This window comes from Hippopotamus amphibius, chromosome 11 (genome assembly GCF_030028045.1).
Source record: "Hippopotamus amphibius kiboko isolate mHipAmp2 chromosome 11, mHipAmp2.hap2, whole genome shotgun sequence".
Classification (NCBI taxonomy): Eukaryota; Metazoa; Chordata; class Mammalia; order Artiodactyla; family Hippopotamidae; genus Hippopotamus; species Hippopotamus amphibius.
Window position 1 is genome coordinate 42,655,384 of NC_080196.1, and position 23,639 is coordinate 42,679,022.

Below are 23,639 nucleotides of genomic sequence, written 5' to 3' on the forward strand. Positions count from 1 at the left end.
GGAGAAAATGACCATGTTTTCACAAAACAGAAGTAAAGAGAGACAGACTCCTGGTTAAAGCTAGAGGATGCCTAGACCAGGACTCAGCCAGGATCAGAGACAGGGAAAGTACCCAGAGGAACCAGTAGGGGAAGGATGCCGCTTCTCAACATCTGGCTGAGATTTATCCAGCAAAATCTGCAAGAATCTCTCCAGATACCTGGCAATTCCAGAGAGTTACAGATTACCCGTTTTCATTTGGAAGGTACTTTTGCAGTTAGGACCACGAGTAATTATAGGGCGACCTGAGCCTAGTTTCACAAGATGGAGATGATGAGGTATTTTCTCAGTAACCACATCAGTGTGATTTTATAATTACTGAGCTACGTGGATTTGCCACGAAATTGAATAGTTAAAAGCAAAGAGTAATTGCCTGATATCTGTACTCTATAATTTAGTATAATCTAATCATGGACAAAGCCCAAAAGAAAATGTTCTGAAAGCATTACATTTTTCTTCATACACAATTCATTATTGACATCGGGGAATGAATTCCATGCTTCTAAAGGAACTCTTACCCACAGATATCAAGGTGTGAAAGTGGCCAAAAGAGTGAGAGTTTTGTTTAATTTTCAGCCAGCGATGAAAAGCAGGTGACATAACTGCTCATTAAACCCATTCTGACACTTTTTCTGACACGTTTCTGTGTCTCTGCCCTTTCATTGACCTAGAGAGATAGGTCAGGGTACTGAGATGAGGCAGCAAGATGTTGGGCAGAGCTGGGGCTATCCCAGTCCAAATCTGAGCCAAAAATTGCACCCACATCATTCCCCTTTCCAACCATACTCTCCCAGTGCCCCCACCACAGTGTGACACCACCCATGCTGTGGTTCAAAGGAAGCCCAGAATAGCCAAGAGGGATGCATGAGGCCAGGGACAAGGTGGATCAAGGGCAAGTCTGTGGTCCCAGAGCATCTTTAAGGACCTGATAAATGTGTGAAATGTGTGCAGGGCTTTTCTCAGGAAGAGAAGGAGAAAAGAACCCACTAAAAGATTTATGGCTGTTATTATTATAAGTCTCTGCCAAAACAGAGAGATCAGCTGGACAGCAGGCAGCACTGTTGCAGAAATCGGTCCATCGAGAAACCAAGCACCACACTCGGAGGGTTGGAGAACTCAGGTTTATTAAACCAGTGGCCCCAAGATGAGCTAACGCTCCAAAGTTCGGGGCCCGAGCTCAGGGTGAGCTTTACTTTTATAGGGGTCTGTGCACATGTTTACAGTTAGCATTGGTAGATTGGTTATTTGGTTTACAGAGCATGGAAGTGTCCAAACAGAAACTTACAAGAGCAGGTGCAGAACATTCCAAATTTAGCAAAACATCCTATGGTTACATTTGATTGCCATGTCATTCTGTTTTTGTTTTTCCTTTTCAGCGCAGCAAGCATATTTTACCAATGCAGAACGTGCATGGAGTTATTTTTAGATGAGTGCAAGTTTCTAATTTTCCTCTTCAGCATGACAGCCCCCTGGGAATCCAGAGCATCCTCCGAGTGGCCCCTCATCTCTATTAAATGTGTGGATGTGGTTACGAAGTAGATTTAGACATTGGAGCTTGTTTTCCCTCTTTTGCTTTTAATAAATCAGGAAGACCAACTGCAGCCTGAACTGCTCGCCTTAAAAAAAAAATACCCACAACAAAGTTATGAGAAAGGAGGGCACGCAGGACAGCCGTTGACTTTGCAATATTGCCCTGTTCTTGGAAATGTGTGTTTCTGTACTCGACAGGCCCAGTGGCAGAACCACAAGAGACACAGAAAGGCAGATCTGAGAAGGCCCAAAGGGGCCTTGTGGGCAGCTCCCAACACGACATGGGCAGTGGTGGCAAAGGAGCACTGAGATGGAGCCCTTCTGAGGGGAAGACCCCAGGGTCAGTGACAGAAGCCCAGGGACGGTCATGTGGAGGAAACCTGATGGCACCAAACTGACTTCACTGAAGCTGGTAAAACCACTTTGAGGGCAGAGAATGTTGATGGAGGACCCTGAAGGGTTATCAATCCAGGGAAGGGGTGGACTGGAGCATGGAGTTTAGGAGGAAAATGGAGAGGCCTGAGATCTGGGAGGAATGATTGACTCATGAGGTTTTTTCTCTTTTTTTCTTTTTTTTTTTAAATGAAGTTTTTTCTTTATTTCTCTCTCTCTCTTTTTTTTTTTTTGGCTGCACTGCATGGCATGTGGAATCTTAGTTCCCCAACCAGGGATCAAACCTGTGCCCCCTGCAGTGGAAGCTCAGAGACTTAACCACTAGACTGCCAGGGAAGTCCCTCATGAAGTTTTTTCTGATTGAATTTTTCAATCAGATTGTGAGGCTTCTTCTTGGAGGGGTGGGGAAGAGAGGCCTGATCGGCAAATATACTGTCAGTGATGGTACATTACCCCAAAGGCCTGCTAGACCCAGCAAGGCGGAGGTGGATGGCTGGGGGGTGGGGGGAGGGAGGGCACTGCTGCAAGCATGATGGGTTCAAAGCTGGACGGAAGACCAGGGGATTGGGGTGGGGCTGGGGGTTGCTGGGGGTCATTTGACCCTGGGTATATGTAGCAGCAGCCAGGACCCCAAACACAAAGTAGGCTGACAAAGCCCACACTGGGGACCTCCCCTGGGGGTGGCCCCATTTTGGTATCTTTTTAAATCATCCTGAGATCCACTGTGCGGAAATAGACCGTAACTCTGCAAAACGCTGTAACGTTAACTTTAAGCATCAGTTTCAAGCCCTCTTAGAATACACGGGGCCAGTATTGATGCTGAAAGGCTCATTCTTTATATATTGAACTGCACAGCTGCAAGGAGAGGCACAAATGTTACCAACTCATTTGTCATGCAAACAGTGCTTCAGAAAAAAAGAAAATACTATTATGTGGTATATGTGTTAGGCAATCAGTATATCAAATTCATGGCATTCCACGCAAACACAGGCAGAGAAAAGGAAAACAACACTTGGTGAGAGAAATCGCGCCACATGGGAGCTGCTAAGTCGGGGGAGATGGCGAGGCTAACTCGGAAGCCTGACCAAGCAGAGGCTGACATTTTCCCCGCAGTGTGGCCAGTGATAAATGCCTCATGATAGAGCAAGTGGCAGAAATGCAAACGCTGGCAGATGGGCCTTGTCCAGGGACCCAAGGTGGGGAGACAAGGTTGGGGGTGGGCAATGGGACTGTAGGGGAAGAGGGGAGACTGGGGGAAGGCAAGAACTGAATTGGAGGGGTAGAAAGGGAATGGAACCTACGAGGCCAGAAATAAGCATTTGGGAAAGGCAATTGATAATCGATGGAAAAGGAACACAAAGAGGGAGAGGGAGGCAGAAGGAAGACCAGGAACCACAGTGTTACTTCCATTTGTCAGCACTGCCCATGCTTCCCTTAGGGGTTTCTCTGCTAAGAGCCTCATGTCATCAAATAGCTCATCAGGTGGGAGGTTCTACACAGCACTGATTTGGCAAACAAATGGGTTAAGTGCAAACACTATGGACCTGTGTCCTGAGCCCCTTCTACAAATTACCTCTCCTAATCCTCACAAAAACCCTGTGAGGTTTACTGGCCAACAGGCTAGAAATGTTAACTGGATACGACGGCATGTCTAATAGTGGTGGAGTTGGGATTTGAGAACCCCCCACCTAAATCCACAGGGGACCCAAGACTACATCTCTGGGGTCTTCTCCTACCCATCTCTCCTTATGAAAATCCCACCATCTGGCCACATAGCCTCCTCCCACAGGCGTAAACTGCCCCTAAGAGTTCAAGGGCATCTGCCTCTTCTGCCCCTATGATGGGATGTGCACCTTTCGGGCCAGCATCTGGCTGAGGGCAGGGCCTGCACCCCCTTGGGGCTCAATGTCAGTGAAGGAACAGCCAGGAAAACACAGAGGCCTGCTGGCCATTACCTCAGGTAGGACCAGGTCCCAGAGCATGCCTGGGGTCTACTCCACAAGCGCATTGGTCCCCAAGCACATAGGCAGGCAAAGGATTCTGTCTCCCCACTCTCGACAGTGCTTGTCTTTCACCATTGTCGACTAAAAAAATGCACAACCTAAAAGTTGAGAGTTATGTTTTATTCTGCAGACATTCTTAGGACTTCAAGCCCAGGAGACTGCCTCTCAGATAACACTGAGAAAACTGTTCTGAAGAGGAAGAGGGGAAGCCAAGATACACAGAAGTTTTTGCAATAATACCAGGTAGTCGGAACAAAAGATAACTGTCAATAAAAGAAAACCAGCTATCTCAAGTTAAGGAACTTAGCACTTTTCTATGTATGGGAAGATGCAGGAGTCTGGGCTCACTGAAATCATTTCTTTGATGTGCACCTCAGCTATCTGGGGCCAGTATCCTGTGTTTTCTCACCCAGAGTTTCCTCAAGCTGCACTGTTTGGAGTGGCTGCAGTCTCATGACTGCTAGCCGGTGGTCGTTCCTTGTTTCCATCCTGAGTTCCCTCAGGGCTCACCACTGGGGGTGGCTATAATGTGGGGGCTAGATCCTTCCTTTACTGACTGGCAGGCAATGTTTTATTTCTCACGGTTAATTCATCCATTAAAGCAACATGAGTTTATCGAGTGCCTACGACGTGACAGGGACTTTGCAAAGGGAAGAGGATTCAGAGATAAACACCACTTGGTCTTACAGATGAAAAGGACCGAGCAAGGTGGGAAAGAAAAACAAAAACAAAACCCCAAAACCCCTTAGACCTCCCCAACATGGCGGCCTTGGCGGCCCAGTCTGACCTCCTCGTCATGGCCCGCCCATCAGGCGGTACAGACCTCAACATGGCGGCTAAGATAGACCTTCTCAAGATGGCGCGGGGCCCCGCCCGCTCCGCCGCTGCCGCCGGCGGGAACAGTTCCGGGTGCGGTGCGCGCCGGGGGCGGGCGGGGGGCGGCGTCCTGGCCATGGCCGGCCTGTCGGACCTGGAGCTGCGGCGGGAGCTGCAGGCCTTGGGCTTCCAGCCAGGACCCATCACCGACACCACCCGGGACGTCTACCGCAACAAGCTGCGCCGCCTGCGGGGCGAGGCCCGGCTGCGCGGCGAGGAGCGGCTGCGGGAGGAAGCCCGGGCGCGGGGCGAGGAGCGGCTGCGGCAGGAGGCCCGGCTGCGCGAGGAGGCGCCTCTTCGCGCCCGGCCCTCCGCGTTCTCCCTGCGGTCGGAGCCCTGGCTCTCCCCACCGGCCTCCGGCCCGGCCTACGCGACCTCTGGGGCCTCCGCGGCTTCCTGGCCCGGGAGCCGCGGCCTCGCTTACCCCGCCCGCCCCGCGCCGTTCAGACGCCGCGCCTCGGTCCGGGGCAGCTCCGAGGAGGACGAGGATGGCCGATCACTCGACAGGGCCGCGCCGGGCCCGGGCCACGGAGTCCGTCGTTGGTGGGCCGCGTCCCCGCCCTCGGCGCGGCCGCCCTCCGCCCTCCTCGGCCCCGACCCGCGCCCGGGCCTGCGGGCGACGAGGGCGGGCCTGGCGGGCGCGGCGCGGGCCCGGCCCGAGGTGGGGCGGCGGCTGGAGCGCTGCCTGTCCCGGCTCCTGCTCTGGGCCAGCCTGGGGCTGCTGCTCGTCTTCCTGGGCATCCTCTGGGTGAAGATGGGCAAGCCCTCGGCGCCGCAGGAGGCGGAGGACAACAGTACGTCCCGGGCCGGCGCAGGGGAGGGCCTTGGGCGCGCGTGTGTCCACCAGAACGACCCCCCACCCCCGGTCCTCTCAGCGCCAGGCTGCACACTCTCGGGCCTTGTCAGATGCCTTTGGCCGTCTTCTTCCCTCCAGACTTTGACTTTCCTGCCTCCAGTCGTGGGAGGAGGGGGCTGGGATTCCTGCCTCTGCAATAATTTCTGTCTGCACTTTCTCATGTTCTCATTTTCTGCCCTAGCCCTCCCTGCTAATCTCCCTCTCAACCACGTGCTGGAAGCAATCTTTCTGTAGTCACTTTTACTTTTCCCTCTCCAGAGAAAGCCCTCTAACACCCTTCTAAAGGTCCACCCCCATTGCTTTTTAGTTCTTTCTTCCCTTTTGATTTCTTGCTTATTCACACATTAGTGCCCATTTGAAGACACTCCAGGTGTCACTGCTTACAGTTAGGCTCTGGTTGGGGTCCCAACTTTGCTGCACCAAAAAGGCCACATACTCCACTTCTTTGGACCACGGGACCTTCATTTGTCGAAAGGAGATTATACCAGCTCTGCCTCTGAGACAGGTGTGGAAGAGCCTTTTAAAGAGTTTAAACTGATGTAAATGGTGGCATTTATCACTGTTTGCAGCACCTTCATGGGGTGTGTTAAGAGAAGGTCCTGTGACTCAAGGACGTTCCCAGCCATGCTTCTGTCCGCAGTTAGTTCCGTGATGAGACCTGCCAGTAAGAGGTCTGCAGGATACAAATCCTTAACGAATAATTATGGATTTGTGTTTCCAAAAAGGGAAATTTGTTTCTCTCATAATTCTGGGCTCTAGGCTAAGACGAAACAGCACAGAGATCATTTCTTTATAAATTTAAGTATAAAATGACTCTGTAGTTCACTGACTTTTAATATTCTTTGCAAAGAAAGATTGTGATTAATACTGTTCCCACCGTTGAGCCCATGCCACATCTTTCCACACCTAGCAGAAACAACCAAAATGCAGGGAAAGGCTGAATTATGCCTTAGCTGTTGCAGCAGGTGGATATTTGGGTGTATGAACAAGTCTGTAGGCAAGGGGATCCCAGACTCTCACACACACCCAAATAATTGCTTGACTAGAGAGCAGTTTATCCACCTGCTAGAGAAATTAAGCAGACCCAGGAGTGTCACGGTACTGTACTGGTACTAACTATAACTATTTACATTGGTGACGTCAAAAAGCAGTATACTGTCTTACTCACTACTGAGCTGCTTTAAGATAATATCTCCTTAATAAGTACTGGGATTTACCTAGAATTTCCCTCCCATGATAATATGAATCCCTGTTTAACACAACATTGTTTACAATTTTCTAAACCATCGTATATGTTGTTTGAGACTAAGTCTGAATTAAGCAAGGAAGGCTTTAGTGATCGTATGTTATGATGAAGAAACAGGTTCAGAGTGGTTAAGTGAGTAGCTGCCCAGTATCCTGTGGCTAATCATTTTCCCCTGGGATCAGAACAAGGCTGTCCTAATTCATAATCCAAGACCGAGAACCCCTTATGTTTTACTGTCCAGATTTTTTAAATGCCTCCTTTAATGACATCTTCCTAATCCCCACCCTCACGTTGGTAGTGTTTTACTTACCCTGAATTTTGAGAGTGGTCCCTTTTTGTACCCTTTTCCACAGCCAGCACTTTTAATTTCCTCTGTTTCTTTTCTTGGTCTCAGTGAAATTATTGCCAGTGGACTGTGAGACAAAAGCAGATGAGGTGAGTTTGAGTTTCTCTAGCTTTTGCTATTCCTCCCAGGGATGTTTACCTCCATCAGGAGGTAAACTTGCCCAGAAAAAGATCATAATAGGATCCTTTTCAGGAGTGCTTTCTGTAGTGTACCAGAATCATATCGTGTTCTGTGATGTATGTGTCAGACTCAATTGTGGCAGTGAAGGAGAACTTGAAACAGAATTGAGCTCCCACGATCCAAACCTGGGCTTGTTCCGGGAGCTCTCCCATCAGTCGCAGCGTTGGGGACTTTGATCTTCTGCCTGAGTCGATCTGGGAGGATACAGTAGGTTGTGGTTGAGGGACGGCTCAAGCTCCCTGGCTTCAGGAGGAAGGGGTGGCAGCTTTTTAAGTGTCAGGAGGCCAGGTTCTCAATTCTACGTTCTCCAGTTGGCTCTGAAAATGCTGTTCTGATTTGAAACGTCATCGAGGGGTTGTTTAAACACGTCAGAAGTGGAGTTAGCCCTCTTAGGCTATTGATCTGTCTTATGAAGCTTTAATGTTCCCTACAAGTTATATTTGGGGAAGGTGAGCAGCCCCATCCACTTAGGAGTCATGAAAGCAGCATTATCTGAGGAGCTGGGATGCTCCGGTACAGGTGGTAGTCTGGGGAGGATATGAGGCAGTAAATTTTCAAGTCATAAATCCTGCCAGGAGGAGCCTTGTGCTGCCAGAGGGCATGACTTAGTAGTCTAATTATTAAGTGTGCAATGCCAGGCCTCCCCGAGGCCTGAGTGCACATCTCTGGCAGCCTGGGGGCTGGGAAAGTAACCACACCCGGTCATTTCCAGGCACCTGTGTGGACTCTTACCCGCGTTAAGGAAGGGGCATCCTGGTGCAGACAACCAGTCTTATTCTCTGGCGTCTGCTGTGTCATATTTGGGGGTGTTTTTACTGCATGTATTTATTGCTTTCCTCCACCAGATATCTTTGCTTCCCTATTGTGTTGTGAAAACAGACTCATAATAAGTATGATCTGCCTTCTCTCATAAAAACTGCAGTTGATGATTAAAGGAAGTGGCTCAAAAACATGGCCAGAAGGGGAAACTAGAATTTTGAAGACTGAAAACAAAAACAGGGAACAAAAATCCCTTTTCTGTAAGACTTCTCTGGTGATGTTCGTTTTGTTGGTCTTTTATTTAGAAGCAGGTTCCCTGGTTTCTATTTCTTGGTCCTTCACACCTCTGAGTGTATCAGGCCCATGACAGATTTGCTCCAGGGTGCTCCTCTGCGCTGGGTGCACTCTGCCCTGTCACACTCTGCCCGGCCAGAGTGGGCCAGTCGGGCGCCATCCAGGTCCTCGCTAAAGACGTGCTCGGCAAGCACAGACAGCCAGGGCCTGGGCCACGACATTGCAGGCTCCTTTCAGTTGAAGTGTTGGGCTTCGCTGAGCTGAGATTTTGTGGGGCACCCTTGGCCTTCAGGGAGGGTGGACACGGGAACAGGTGGGTTGGGAGGTGCTTCTCAGCTTGGGTGAGTTTCTTGCTGAAAGTCTCATTCCTTGTGTGATTCAAACCCAGAACCCACAGGGGCATTGGGTTTCAGATACGCATGTTCTTTCCCTTCTCAGCTGACTGTGACTCTGTTTTTCTTTCTGCCTTTGTCTGGCTGAAACCCTGGGGATGGGCTGGGAGTGGGTGTGTTGTCTAAATCAGGCTGTCTTGTTGTCTGGTACCTTCTGTCCTTTAGCTGGTAACAGCCCCGTTTTGCCTAAATATCTGTGAGTTTGGAACAGTATTAATTGCTACTGCTTTTTTCTTTTTTTTTTCTGGTTGAAACAATGATAGGTGTTTAGTGTAGGAACTTTGAAAAATATGACAAAAATCACTGGTGATTCTGCCACCTAGAGATAATCACCGTTGACATTTTGGGAGCATTTACTTCCCCCCTTATCTCTCTGTGTATGTATGTCTGTAGAATTGGGATCTCTGTATATTTAGTTACATTTGACAATTATCAACTTTTCCCATATTGTTAAATAGTCTTTAAATAGCTCTACTAGTAGGTATGTGAGTTGTTTCTGGACATTTATAGTCATGTGCGTAAATCTTGGTTACATCATTTTGTACCTTGTAAAGGCATTACCGTTTTTAGGCCACGTGAAGGGACAAATCTTCGCCTCCGAGACTGTTAGAAACCAAATTAGATCAGAGCAGCAGATGAGCCTTGAGAAGGAAAATGACGTTGGTTCCTTCTGTAGCTGCAGAACCAGGTCCAGAACCCTGTCTTCGACTTCCAGTTCAGGGCTCTGCCCACTGACAACCCAGAAGAGGCCCGAGGAGGGCGGGGCTTGGAGTTGACGGGCCACACTTCATGTGGCCCCACCACCTACTAGCCGTGGGATCTTGGTGACCCACTTAAGGTCTTTAAACCTTGGGCCCATCCCTGAGAAACTGGGGTACAGTGAGGGGTGTGGCGAGGACTCAGTGCTCGCTCACGTGTAGACCACTCAGCACGTCACCCGGCCTGTCGTCCACTGTCAAGGAAGAGCAGTCTTTTTTTAATGTTCCAAATCCAGCAGGTCTAGCAAAATGGCGTCTCCACTGTTCCAGATGCTGCAGGAGGAGGTGTGCAGATGCTCTGATTTTCTCAGACAGGTGACATTTTTCTCCCTACAGTTGCAAAATTCCTCGAAATTTTCCATTTCCAGGGAAATCCAGTCTAAGATTAAACATTAGCATCAGATAATCCCCAAAGTAGATAATCCACAGGCAGATTATAGACACTTGACTCTCCAGAAATGGACAGAATGGCCCACAGGGGAGACCACACTGCATCCGGCAGCGTTTGCTTTTCCCTCCCAGGAGGCTGGGCTCCTGCATCTCCCCACAACCGCGCCACCCCTGCTGCACAGCCCCACCAACGGCCTTTAGTCCAATGGGAACCATGGGGCAGAGGCCCGGGCGCCTCCAGGATGGTGGAGCCTTAGTTACTGTGTCTGCTGTCAGTCTGCCTCTGCTTTTACAGTGTTCTTCTCAGTCCGTTAACGTGGTATTTTTCACTCCATCCCTGGGCCCACCTCTTTGCAGAATTTGTTGTTGTTGTTTTAAAGTATGAGGTATACCTTGTTGCTTAGTCCTTGACAGTGTGGCTGAGGAGGTAAGACCAGACAGACAGGCCCCCCTCACCTACCCCTCCTTGCTGACTGCTTGTCCTGTGCCCTTCCAGTTCTGTCAGGCCAAGCAGAAAGCGGCCTTGCTGGAGCTGCTGCACGAGCTGTACAACTTCCTGGCCATCCAAGCGGGTGAGTCGGTGTTCCGAGACCTGAGACTCCTCATGAGCGGGTCGTGGGCTGAGATGCCATGTCCTTTCCCAGGAGGCACGCTCAGAAGCAGAGTCTCGCCTTCCCCACTTCCCCACGCAGACACATCCTGTTTAAGCCTTGCTCTGGGCAAAATGCACAGGTTCTTGAAGGGTCCCAGGGGTCCTGCCACATGCATAGGCCTTTCAGCAGGTGTGCCCCCTTCTCTGGGACATACCCACCTAGTGCTCTGGGGGTCTGTGTTGCATTAGAAGGGGCCAGGCCTCAGGCCTTCCCAGAGTCTGGGTCCCGCAACCGGGAGGGCTTCCCTGTACCAGGTGGTCGGCCCGGCCAGGTGCAGAGGCCACTGCAGGTGGCAGGCGGTCTGAGTGGTGGGCCGAGCCCCTCAGGCCTGTCCTGCCCCTTAGGGCCCTAGTGTCACCTGTCCCGATGTCCCCATCTGGCTGTGGGATGCTGGACAATCCCTGACATCTCAGGGCCTCAGTCTCCCCAACTGACTGAGTGATCTTGGGTCTGTCTTAACCAAATGAAAGCCAAGTGCTGTTCTTGAGAGGAGGGCATCCTCAAGCCCCTCCTGAGATACCCCATGAAAACTCCTCCATCCAGAAGGCTCCCCCACTGTTTTCTTTGGTAAACCTGTTCCTTGAGGCCAGAGATGGCACCCGCATTATACTGTGTCCTCCCCAACACCTAGCGTCCAAGAGGCTCTCCAGATCACTGAAGATGTGGGAGACCGCTCAGGGCTCGGGCCTGTGTTAAGTGTACTCGACACAAGAACCAGAGGTTCAAGAGGCACCTCTCACCTGTAGGGCCAACCCTTGTCTATGGTTGTTGCTGGGAAATCAAGGTTGGGTGGACTTGTACTGAGCCCTCAGTCCTCACTGCCAGTCTCGTGGGCCTCAGCTCTGCCACCCCCTTCCTCCTGACTGCTGGGAGACTGGGGTGGTCAGGGAAGCCTCTGTGAGCTCCTCGGAGGAGAGGTAGGAGTTGGGGCTTACAGCACCACAGTCATCTATGGCCCAGGTGCTTGGTGTATAAATTCTGGGCTGAGGGGATCAGAAACCTTTGTGACTCAATTGTGGTCCAAGGACAAATCAAGTCTGAATTTCACTAAGACGCCCGGGGATAACGTTGAAAAGCTCTGCTCTTAAACTGTGGATCCTAGTAAACAGGGTCTCACCCTCCACGTGTGGTCCTGGCCATGCCATCAAGTGGCCTGGTACCCACTGTATTCCAGCAAGCCCGTCAGGGGCAGCCCTGAGGGTATGAGTCTCACTGAGACAGGCCGTAGGGGAGTGCGGGCTGTCGCCTTGACCATATCCCTCCCCCCACCTCCTGCTGGAAGTCACCTGTGGACAGGGCGCTGTGCTGGCCTTTGCAGAATACAAGGGACTCAGCTCAGAATCCTGCCCACAGGCTGCCCGTGGTCTAGTAGAGGAGATAGGCCACCTACCCCCTGACCACTGGGTGATATAAAATGCCATTGGATGAGAACTGAGAGGCCAGAACTTCTGGGAGGCACAATGCCTTTTAGCTAGAGTGATCAGGAAAGTGTCACAGGGGAGGTGGCATCTGTGCCAGGCCTTGACGCCCAGCTGGGATTAGTTATGTATTTGTGGGGGGAAAGGCAGGGCCAAAGAGGCAGGAAATCACAGGGTCAGGGATGGAAGCAGTGAGTTTCACGAGGAAGGAGAAACAGAGGGAATGGAGTTTGGAAAGGCCAGTTGAGTCCCACCCTGGCTGGCCATGGTTTCCAGGCCACCAGGGGTCCATCCTGCAGGTGGTGAGGGCCAGGGAGGCTTTTGAGCAGAGGAGTGATGGACAGAGAACCGGGTGCCAGGAAGGCAAATGTGGCAACAGCTTGAATCGAGCAGTTTCATTTAAGCAGAGTCATTTTAAAGCTTTTTTGACCAAACATGGGTGGGAAAGGGGAGAGGAGGAAATGGGAGACCTTGGCAGTGGTCCCAGCAAGCCTAAGCAGGGCTGGGCGGTCTGGGTTGAGGCAGGAGCACAGGAGACGCCAACTGAGTCTCAGGGGACCCAGAGGACGAGATCAACTTCGACGTAGGAGGATTTGGCTCTGTTGGGGGGCGAGGGGCAGGCTTCAGTTCATTCTCAAGATTTTTTTAATATTCAGCCACTCCCTCCCCAGCATGCAGACACACACAGACTGGCTGTCTGAAGCCTCCAGGCTGTGCCAGGTCAAGGGCAGTCAGGCCATGTGTGAGGGGGTTAAAGATCTTGTACGGGCCCAGCCCTATACTGTCTGTGCTCCCAAGAGGTCTAGTGATGAAGCAGCGCCTGGTGGGTGAGCCACAGTGGGGATTAGGAGCCAAGGGCTGTGGCGGGGCCCCAAGTCCAGCCGATTTGGCTAAACAGGAGGCCCTTGGGAGGGCTTTTCGGAGGGACTGGGCCTTGGGCTGGGCCAGGAAGCCTGGGCAGGACTAAGGGGGAGGCTCCCGGCTCCATCCTAGGTGGGAGCCAGCTGCCCAGGGTGCTCGGAAGAGCTTTGGAGCACCGTGTCAGGGCCCCAGCACACAGGTCCCCTTTCTTCCATGGGGCATTTTGAACATCCCTCCCTAGGGCCCCTCCAAACCTGGCATTCTAGGTCACCTGCCTGTGTCACGAGTCAGAACCCCTGCAGTGCCGCGGCCTCCCTGCCTTTCTTTTTTCCCAGGCTGCGTGTATTTATAGTGCCATCCCAGTACCTTCCAGAGCGGTCTGTCTGATCCTTTTAGGGATCAATTGCAAACAGACCTTGGTATTGGGCAGCTTTTTAGTCATTTAATGCAAATCGCTGCACTGCTTTGCAGGTCAGGTTTTAATGATCTGGAATCGATCCAAGCTAAGTGGCTTTTGATCTCGCTGCAGAGTGAAGATGCCCCACAGAAGCTGGAGCCGCTGGGCCACATGCTCCCCATCACAGCTGATGGCTTGATTCTTGCTGCGGTTTTTAGTCGGTTTCAGGGTAGATTTTTTTTTCACCTCTTCTTTGTATTTGAATGTGTGTTTTTTCCCTCCTAGGTAATTTTGAATGTGGAAATCCAGAGAAGCTGAAAAGCAAATGCATTCCTGTAATGGAAGCCCAGGAATATATAGCAGTAAGTAGGCTGCAGCGCACGTCCATTCCCGGGAGGTCCTGGTGCTTTTGTATTGATCTTTCAAGCCCTGCATTTTTTTTCCCCTTTTTGTTTTGTGTTTGCTTTTTGGCTTGTTTGCTTTCCCTTTAAAAAAAAATTTTTTTTTAACTCAATTGAGTGTTAGGCTACCTTCAGTTAAGGGAGTGTTAGGCTACCTTCAGTTAAGGCACTGGTTGGGGTGACTGGGCCCCAGGTGAGTTGTGAGCCAGAGCCCGACCTGCCGCACAGCCAGGCAGCTCACTCCCTGACCAGCTGGTGTGGGCCACTGCCGCTGCCTCTTCTTTAAGTGGCCCTGTGACGTGCTCCTCCTTTGGCTCACTTTTCCCCCCTTCTCAGCAGCTTTAAGACATTTAACCTGCCGTTCTCTCCCCTCAGGATTACCGTCTGGGTTGCTCCGAGTCCATTTGATTTTCTGTGTGGCCTCAGGATGATAGAATTATAGATTTTTGGAACTGGCAGAAACCTAAGGGGTCACCTCGTCCAATTTTCATTTCACAGTTGAGGCATCTGGGGTCCAGAGAGGGGAGGGGCTTGCCAAAGGCCACACGGCCACACAGCCTGGACTGGCCCCGACCACCCCCCACTCCCCCCTTGCATCTCACTCCAGGGGAGCTGCCAGCTCCCTGGCCTGGCGCTTCAGTCCTTGAGAAGATGACATTCTTCTGGCTGTCTCAGACCTGCGTTGCCTTCCTGTGTGTGCTTCCGCATCACCTCCTCTGGTTATAGCCTCCTCCCTGGTATCATCAGCTGCAGATTTCCTTCCTGCCAGTTTGCTGTGCATTTAGCGGAACAGGGCTTTGGGGCACGCGGAGGACGTGGAGAGGGCTTCCTTAATCCAGCAGCAGAATGATATCGCTCCAGCTGCTCCGTCCAGACGAAGAACTAATCTCCCCACCCCCCCCCCACCCCGTTCCACAGAATGTGACCAGCAGCTCCTCCGCCAAGTTTGAAGCTGCACTGACCTGGATACTGAGCAGTAACAAGGACGTGGGCATCTGGTGAGTGTGGGCAGGACGTCGTGAGGCGCCTGCAGCCCTGTCCTCACCTATCAAGGTGTCTCGGGCTGGGAGGTAGACGGGTCTCCTAGCCAAGGCCTCACGGGCCAGGCCCGAAGCTGGGCAGCGGAAGGAGAAGTGTTAGGAATGCAGTGTAAGGAGCAGTTTCAAGATGAGACACACACATCCAGTGTCAGGGTGACTGCCTCGCAGTCCAGCTAAACGTAGTCTGTGCTCCTTTCCTTCACTGGCCCCGCACAGTTTGCTGGAGAAGGCGTTTTTCTGCACTCGGTGCTGGTTTTCACTTGTAGCGGAAATGATTCTGTGTGTTGGTTTCACTCAGTATGGAAATTGCAAAAGGAAAGACTGGGTTTTATTCTGACTGGGCAGTTCTGCCTGTTTCTTTCTCTGGCGAACACGGTTAGCAGAGACAGCATGCCCTTCATCCCCCTGAAAGGCTCCATCTGGCTGCTCGGCCCAGGGGTGGACAGGCGCCAGCCACCTCCAGACAGGGGCGTCCCCTGCTGGAGAGGCATGCGCCTCCGCGCCCTCCCTACCCCACCCCTTAGGGTTTGTCAGGGTCTCTGTTCAGGTTACAGCCGCTGATATTAAATCACACTCTAGGGTTTTGTTCTCTTCCTCTCTAATCCACCCAAATTACTAATTCCATCAGCAGTGCATCCAGCAGAAGCCCCTCGGGCAGCTCAGCCTAAAGCTTGATAACTGGATGCATGGCACGATTAAAATTCGTTGGCTTAAAAAAAAAAATGAAGCTTCCCTGAGCGATTTTTCTGTGTGTTGGAAAAGGCAGAGAACACAGATTTTATCCTCGGCAGCGCACGCTGAAGCTGCTAACGCAGAGGAATGATGACACTGCCTTTTCACGTTGAGGAGGGCAGCCCGGAGGGGGCTGAGCCCAGCTCCCACGGCCAGCGTTAAAAGTGGGTCGTGAGACTTTGCTGTGCAGCAGAAATTAACAACGTTGTAAATCAACTATACTTCAATTAACAAAACATTAAAAAAAGAAAAAAGAAGTGGGTCGTGAGAAATTCAGACAGTTCAGGCACCAGCAGTCCAGAGAAGGAGCTTGTCGCCTCACTGGTAGAGGATGGGGTGTCCGCAGCGTCCCCATGTGTCCTGGCGCCTTCTCGCTGGGACTGGGGTCTAGCCTCCGGGAGCCTGGCGGTGTCTGTGCTCCTGAGCCTCGCGGCACCCCGTGGTCTCTGCACTTAAACAGCTTATGTGCCTCCTCATCACCGAGGAAAAGCGCCCCCTCCCAGACTCCGTTTCCATTCTTGCCGTGCCGCGCAAAGCCAGCGATTCCGTAAACATTTCCATTTCTCTGTGCTGGGAGGTGGGAATCCAATTTACAGTTTAATCTTCCACATGCTGAGAGGGGCTGTCAAAGACCCAACAGAGGGGGGCGTCACTTTAGCGGCGGGGGTTCAAGCCTGCTGCCGTCTTTAAAGCTTTATTCTTTCTAAGTAGCCAACGTGGGAAATTTCTGGAAAGAGTGCAACCAGGATACCGAGTCTATTTTATAAGCAAGTGGAGGCCTCAGAGCCCCTCCTTCCTCCTCCTGCTGATGGTGAGGCTTACACAGTGGCTTCTCGGAGCTTTTCAACGTGTCTACAGCCCTGCGTTCTATTTCAGGCTGAAAGGGGAAGACCCGTCCGAGCTGGTGACCACAGTGGACAAGGTGGTCTGCCTGGAGTCCGCCCGCCCCCGCATGGGTGTTGGCTGCCGCCTGAGCCGCGCCCTGCTCACAGCCGTCACCAATGTGCTCATCTTCTTCTGGTGTAAGTCCTGCCACCCTGCCCCTCCCACGGCGCCTCCCAAGAGCCCAGCTCCGCAGCACTCTGGGCATGGGTGTTGCAGTCTAGAAACCCAGCCCCGAGGAGTTCATTTCTATCTAGTGAACCTGAGGTCTGTCTAATGAAACAGAGGAGATGAAGCAGTCAGCCTCTGCCCTGGGTCGTCTTTCCCTCTGGAGACTGGGTGGCTGGAGCCCGAAGATAACTAGAAAATATCCTGGATTTGGGGCAGGGGGCTGTCAGCATCCCCGAGAGGGTGCCTGACCTGGGCTGGAGGTGGGCATCGTCCTTTCCGGGACCCCAGATTGCAGGCCACTCTGAGGGGGAGACACAGCGGGAGCTTGGCCTAATTTTACTCTCTGAATGAACAATGTAAGCACCTCCTCGGGAGCTACAGATGCCTGATGAAAGCAGGGAGGGCCCAGGGTGCTGAGCGGCAAAGGAGAGACTCCCGACATCAGGGGCTGCCTTTGAGCAGAGGCCTCGGGGTGTCTCTCAAGGCAAGAGCCCATATCACAGAAACCGCCAGCTCTGCAGAGAGCCGGGTTACAAATCACCGGCCAGCCGGGCGTGCACACAGCTCCCTCCCCCACACCGCAGGCACAGACATCATTATCGGCAACAGCATCTCGAATACAAAGGGCCGGCATGTATATATGTATGAAACGCCATGTTCTGGTTCACAAGGGAGGAGATGAAAGCCCCGGAATGAGGTTGGGAGGAGCCGAGATCGGGACGGCTGGGGACGTCTCTGTGGTGACAGCCGGCGGGAGGAAGATGATCACTTAATAGCCTGTCCTCCCTCTGCATTTCTCCATCCTTCGTTTCCTGCTTGCTAGCCCTGGGCCTGACACACAGTAGGTGCTCAGAGGCCCCTCAGCCTCCAGCACAGCGACCTACCCTAGCGAGACAGCCCTTGGGCACCTGGCCGGGAAAGGGGATGTGCAGGGTTAACAGCGCTTTGTTCCCTCCCAGGCTTGGCCTTTCTGTGGGGGCTCCTGATCCTCCTGAAATACCGGTGGCGGAAGTTGGAAGAGGAAGAGCAGGCCATGTATGAGATGGTGAAGAAGATTATAGGTGCGTGGCCCCCGGTGAGAGTGCTGCTGGCGCCCGCCATAGGGTCCTCACCCTAAACAGTGCCCTCTGTCCTGCAGACGTGGTCCAGGACCACTACGTGGACTGGGAGCAGGACATGGAGCGCTACCCATACGTGGGCATTCTACACGTGCGTGACACCCTGATCCCGCCACAGAGCCGGTGAGTCCCAGGTCGAACCCCGCCGCGTGCCACGGGACAAGGCCCGGAGCCTCAAGTCAGTCATGTGGGGAGGGGGGCCGTTCAGCCCCAGGATCACGGGAGGTGGGGTGCCACCCATACCTCCTGCCATCAGCTTCTTATGGCAGAATGAGGACAAGAGGTACAAGAGTGTGGTCCCGCTCCTCTGTAGAGATGGCGGCGCTTAGTGTTGATATTGATTGGGGTGCTTCGGGCAGCAATTCCTAGGACCCGTCCCCTCCCCGAGGGGCTCTGCAGGGAAGGACCTGATGGGAATGGCAGTCTGGGCACAGACAGTCAGGGCTCTGATTGCATTGCTCTGTGATTCTCGTGGTCCGGCCCTCCGTGGGTGCTGTCGGCTGGCTGGAGCTCCTGGTGGGCACAAGATGGTGGCCGACAGCTAGCCGGAGAACACCTGCCTTTTCGCAGCCAGCAGGGGAGAGATGGGCTTCCTGTGGCTCTCATGAGCAAAGGAAGACATTCACAGAAGCCACCAGGGGACACACCCCTTTGAGGCTCCACTGGCCAGAATTGGTTACTCGTCTGTTCTTGAATTAGTCACCCGCAAGGAGGAGGAGATTGTTTTTCAAACATTTTTAACCATGATGTACAGTCAAACACACATCTAAGATACCATGTCTAGTTCCCATACATGAAGGCACACACACGTAGTTGGAAGCATGGTTTCACAGCAGTGAATGGCGTCAGCTTCCAGGGTGCGCAGCTCATGGGAGGGGGTGGCAGGCCCTTGTCATGCACGACTCCAGGACCGCCTTCCAAATGGGCTGTGGATGCTGGGTAGACCCCTGACAAACCCACATGTGGGGTAGAGTTGGGGGGCAGCATCCCAGGAGGCAGGGCCCACCGCAGCGTCAGCTGAGACTTTGCCGCGGTCTCTGGCCACATGCCGTCCTGTCTCGGATGGTGCTAGGCACCCCCCCTCGCGGGGCGCTCGCTGCGAGCTGGGCCCTGCCCCGAGCCCAGCACAGCTGCAGCTCGCTCACTCCGCCCTCAGCATGGCCCTGGGAGGGAGTACCGTGAGGACCCCACTTTACAGATGAGGACACTGAGGCACAGGGAGGTTGAGAACCTGCTTCAAGACCCAGGGCTGGTGTCATTTCTGTGTTCCCAGTGCCAGGCTCTGTGGTCCAGGTCACCCCATTCTGTCAACCCAAGAGAAGCTGGAAGAGTAGGGCTTTTAAGGGCCCCTTTTAAATGTGAAAATGCTTAATAACTCTCATGCCCACACCACCCCCTGGGACAGTGGAAGGCAGGAAGCCTAGAGCAGACCGACCACGGTGTGGGGCTCGTGCTCGCTATTGGTCCCCAGCATGAGGCCGCCACACAGCCCTCCAGCTCTCAGGGGAGGCCACTGGTGAATTCAGATTCCCCCCCAATTCCTGGACCTGCCAGGATTCATCATCCTGTCACCATGGGGAACGCCCTGTCTGAGCTGTGACATGGAGATAATCCCACTGCCTTGCAGAGGACTGTGGTGAAGAGAGGTCATCATTCATCATTTTCTCAACACATGTTTATTGAACACCTACTGCATGCCACACTGTACTGGGTCATGGGGAGACGGGGAGAGGAAAAAGCAAAAATCCCTGCCCTGCTGGAGCATTTGTTCTGGGGAGAAAGACAGAAGACAAGATGCATACAGAAAATGTGTGCCGTTAGGTAGTGGCAAGTCCTAAGCAAAGGGGAGCAGGGCGTCAGGGGGGTGGCCTCCCACCTCCCCGAGGCGGCACGGAGCACCTGAGCCCTCATCAAAGGGCCGTACACATGGTGGCTTTAAGAAGAGCAGGAAGCGGCGTCGCGGCTTGTTGTGGGCCTGAGCCACCGCGCCTCAGCTCCTGCGCGTCAGCAGGGAGTGCACGCGGGGGGCTGCCCTGCAGGGTCTGGACCCTGTGGGTGAACCCGGGAGGCTCAGCCACCCGGTCGGTGCAACCAAGCTCTCGACTCGTGAGGACACATCAGCTCCTGTGGACCGTGTGTGGGCACGTTGCCCTGTGGAGGAAGGCCTGCTTGTGGGAGGTTGAGGGAGATCGGAAGAGCTTGTCCAGGGAGGCATGCAGGAGGCCGGCTTACTCATCGCCTGGGAGGTGGGGTGAGGCCACAGCCCCCACGCAGTGCCAGTGCCTCTCCCTCAGGGATGCAGCATGAGGGGCTCAGTCCCCAGGGCCTGTGTGGCCAGGGCCAGGCCAGCCAAGTGGCAGCTGCTAAACAGCCGTGGGGTTTAGCTGGCAGCAGGAGCTGACCCCTACATCCCCACTCTGCCTCCTGACTCACGGGCCACCCCAGGAGTTTCCCTCCATTTACGCTCCCCCGGCTGAACCCCCGCTCCCACGTGCACCCACATTTGCTCTGCACGCGTGGGTTGCTGGGGAGTGGTCTGCAGTCAGACAGGAGGCCGGGGCTCACTGAAGGGTAGATGTCAAAGCAGCCCTCCCCCCCGCCCGGGAATCTTCCTGTTGAGCCTGGAGGGGAGGCTTCCGAGGGGGTGCAAGTCCCCAGGGGCCCAGCAGAGTAGGGACTGTGGTCCCTGTGAAGGGGCCCTACCTGGTGGCTCAGGTTCCAAAAGCAGCTCAAGCATCTTGGCCTCCCCTGTCGGCTGCTTGTTCATCCCTCTCCCCTGAAGTGCTGTGGAGTCTGGACTCAACAGCCCAATGGCCACTCTAATTAGCCCACACGAGGCATTAAAATGCAGCTGGCACCGGAGGGGGTGCTGCCTAGCCGGGCTGCCGCAGTCACGGGTTCCAGCAAGAGTCTTTCCACCTGGACCCCTGGGGGTGCTCCAGCCCCTTTCAGCTCCCTTTAATTGAATGCTTTTGGAGCAGAGAAGGTTGAGGAATCATTTCTCTGGGGCCGAAGACATTTCTCTCCTCTGCAGGAGTCCTGTAGGTACCTGACTGCCCTTTTTCCCACAGGTAAATTCTGTGTGGGATCTTGGAGCTTTGTGCCCCTTTTTGTACAGAGGGCAGCCACAGAGCAGCTCGCCACGGCAGTGCTGGGCACGGCCTGCCTGCTGAGCCTCCCCCTGCCCCCCCACCTTGTTGCAGGAGGCGCATGAAGCGGGTCTGGGACCGGGCTGTGGAGTTCCTGGCCTCCAATGAATCCCGGATCCAGACAGAGTCCCACCGTGTGGCAGGAGAAGACATGCTGGTGTGGAGATGGACTAAGCCCTCTTCCTTCTCTGACTCGGAGCGATAAACTCTGGGCGGGGGCCTGTTCCCAATCAGCCTGTCCCAGGCCAGTCCCCTCCAGGGGCCCGAGAGGGCCACCATCCTGCCGGTGCTGAATTCACACTTGCCTTGACTTTCACCCTCCTCCTGACCTTGGTTCCACAGGTGTCTCTGAGACTCTTCAGAGAGAGCTCAGTAGGAAGGCGTGGGCTTTCTCGAAGGGCAAGGGGAGAAGCCAGAGGCCAGGTGGGCAGCTGCCCTCTGCGTGGGTCCATCCTCTCTGCCCCCTTTTGCTGGCAGAAAGGGGAGAAGGGTTTGTTTTCCGTGAAAAGATAAAAGGGCAGCGGCCGGGACCCCCTGCAGAGCAAGTGTGCAGCTGGGTGGGCCGAGCACTCGGCAGCGCGTTGGGCCCAGCGCCCATAGGAGGTGGGTCGGGTGGCAGGCTGGGATCGCAGGGCGTGGGAGCAGCTTGGTCATGTGCCTTCGGGGGGGGGGGGGGTGTTACCTGGGAGCTCAAGGGTGAGGGGAGAAAGCCGGTCCGTGAGCTGGATTGGGCCTCTTATCTCGGAGAGGGGAGGTGCTAGAAATCAGAACAAGTGCCGAAGGAGAGCTACAGACGCGGCCGGGCACGCGCGGCCTCAGGAGGGAGCCCGCTGGGGCGGCCTCCCTGGAGGAACCTGGAGTCGACGGCGCGCCTCCGACAGTTGAGAGCGAGTGTGAGCGGCCCCGCGGGGCGCGGCCTCCCCGGTGCAGGCCTGCAGCCGCGGCGCGGCCCCTGACCGCGCTCCGGGGCCTGGGGGGCCACGCGCTTCCCGTGGGCGAAGATCGCCGGGGTTGCGGCGGCGACCGCGCCTCCCCGCCCCGGGCGCTTTGCGGGCAGCTTCCGTGCGCGGGGGGAGCCCCCGCGGGGGCCTTGTTACTGCGGGGCCCGAAGCCTCTGCATCGAGCGCAGACCCACGCGTTCTCGTCCGCGGCGGGCGGGAGAGGGGGCGAGCCGAGGAAACGGAACAGCGGCCTCCAGAAGGCATTAAGCACCCCTCTCTGGTCTTACTGGTATTTTTTGTTTCCTTAATAAAGCGCCAGTCTCCCTCATTTGAACAATACTCTGTCTCATTTCCTCTGATGTCTGGGTGATCGGCGGGGCTGGAATCCGAGCGCCGGCCCCGTGGCAACGCAGCATCTCATAATCAGGCTCCAGCCAGAAGAAGAAACTGCACCAGGCTTCACTATGGGGGATGAAACTGCTGGATAAATAAACTATTTATTAAAAATGGATTTCTCATCCGTGGTTCTTTCCCTCTCCCCTCAAAGCAGTGTGTAAGGAGAGGCAACATGCGGAGTTATGAAGCGCTGTCCCTGGAGAGTTCGGCTGGAAGAGAAGGCAGGAGCGGCCTCAATGGGTTCTCGGGCAAACCACGTGCCTCAGAGCCTCAGTTTCCACACCGTGCAACGACCCTGCCCTGCAGGGTGAACTCACAAGATGCGCGCCTGGTCCCTGTGTGTGGCAAGGAGTGGGGGCCAAAGGAGCCTCTTTCCTCCAAGGCCATTTTTGCCATCCCTCCAGGCCCCAGAGGCTCCCCCAGGGGTGCACCAGCCCTGGGAGCGGGTGGAAGGGAGAGCCAGGTGAGGTTGGACAGGGCACCTGGGCAGCTCATGGTGTCTCCCAAGGAGGCAGGAGGTTGATGTCGATGGCAGACTTGTCTCTTCTGGGCCCGTCACTGGGGAGAACAGCACAGCCCAGGGGACATGTGGGGGACCCCACCTGCAGTGGAGGCAGGGGCCTGCTGGGAGTGCTTTGTGCGGGGGGGGGGGGTCCTACCGCTCTCCACCAGCATCGCCTCTACCCTGGGGGTGCAGCAGGAGAGCTGCTGGTGTTGGAGATCGGTGCCACGTGCAGCAGGTGCCTTCCTTTCTCAGCCGGGAAGGCTGCAGCACTGCCCCGCCAGCGCCCCCACACAGGTCCCACTGGCAAGTGAGCACCATCCTGCCATCCTCCCATTAGCTGGAAACTCGGTGGGTAAATTGATAGTCAAGGACCCAGAAACACAACCCAGAAAAAAATGAGTCCACCTTTCCCTTTTCAGGTTTTCAGTGCAAGATTTTCCCGCTGCCGTGTTTTGTCTTAAGCCAAGAGGGAGCTAATGCAAGGCTCTATTTCTGTGAAGCTGTTTGGAGAGCAGAAGCAAGAGATCAAAATAAAAGAAATAACAAAAGGCCCCTGCCGCCCAGCCCCTTCCTTTATGGTACCAGAGTGCCTGGCACAAAGGCCCTCAGTCCTGCAGGCGTCTCAGCTTGGCTCTGCAGCCATTCTCAGCTTTGAAGAGCCAAGCCCCTTCCTCGCAGCTCTGGCTTCACAAGGAACAGCCGCGAGGTGGTGGGATTTGCCCGCGGAGGGGGTCTGAGGGCATCTTCGGGTGAGGGCCACTGTTAAGAAGTTTCCCTGCTCCGCCCAGTCCCTTTCAAGGCCCCCCAGGCCATAGCCCTGTCTTCCTCGCTGACAAACAGCCCTCTCAGGCTTGGGGGTGGGGTGGGGGGAGGAGCGAAGAAAGAAGCTTGAGGGCTGAGGAAGGGAGAGATG

The 23,639-nt window shown here is 54.3% G+C and overlaps 1 protein-coding gene across 4 annotated transcripts; it reads left to right on the plus strand.

The window, feature by feature from the left end:
• The first annotated feature begins 4,822 nt into the window (after positions 1 to 4,822).
• LEMD2 (LEM domain nuclear envelope protein 2) lies at positions 4,823 to 22,564 on the plus strand. Of its 4 annotated transcripts, none has more exons than XM_057699427.1 (9): positions 4,823 to 5,635; positions 7,338 to 7,378; positions 10,559 to 10,634; positions 13,677 to 13,753; positions 14,711 to 14,790; positions 16,441 to 16,586; positions 17,577 to 17,678; positions 17,756 to 17,858; positions 22,373 to 22,564. In XM_057699427.1, exons 1-9 carry the CDS (start codon positions 4,918 to 4,920, stop codon positions 22,380 to 22,382), a joined length of 1,353 nt encoding a protein of 450 aa, XP_057555410.1. In that variant the 5' UTR covers positions 4,823 to 4,917; the 3' UTR covers positions 22,383 to 22,564. The 4 variants fall into 4 exon arrangements, with proteins under 4 accessions (XP_057555410.1, XP_057555409.1, XP_057555408.1 ...); XM_057699426.1 differs by lacking the exon at positions 22,373 to 22,564 and adding an exon at positions 22,139 to 22,336; XM_057699425.1 differs by lacking the exon at positions 22,373 to 22,564 and adding an exon at positions 20,939 to 22,336 and having other exon boundaries at positions 4,827 to 5,635.
• Positions 22,565 to 23,639: the final 1,075 nt, after the last annotated feature.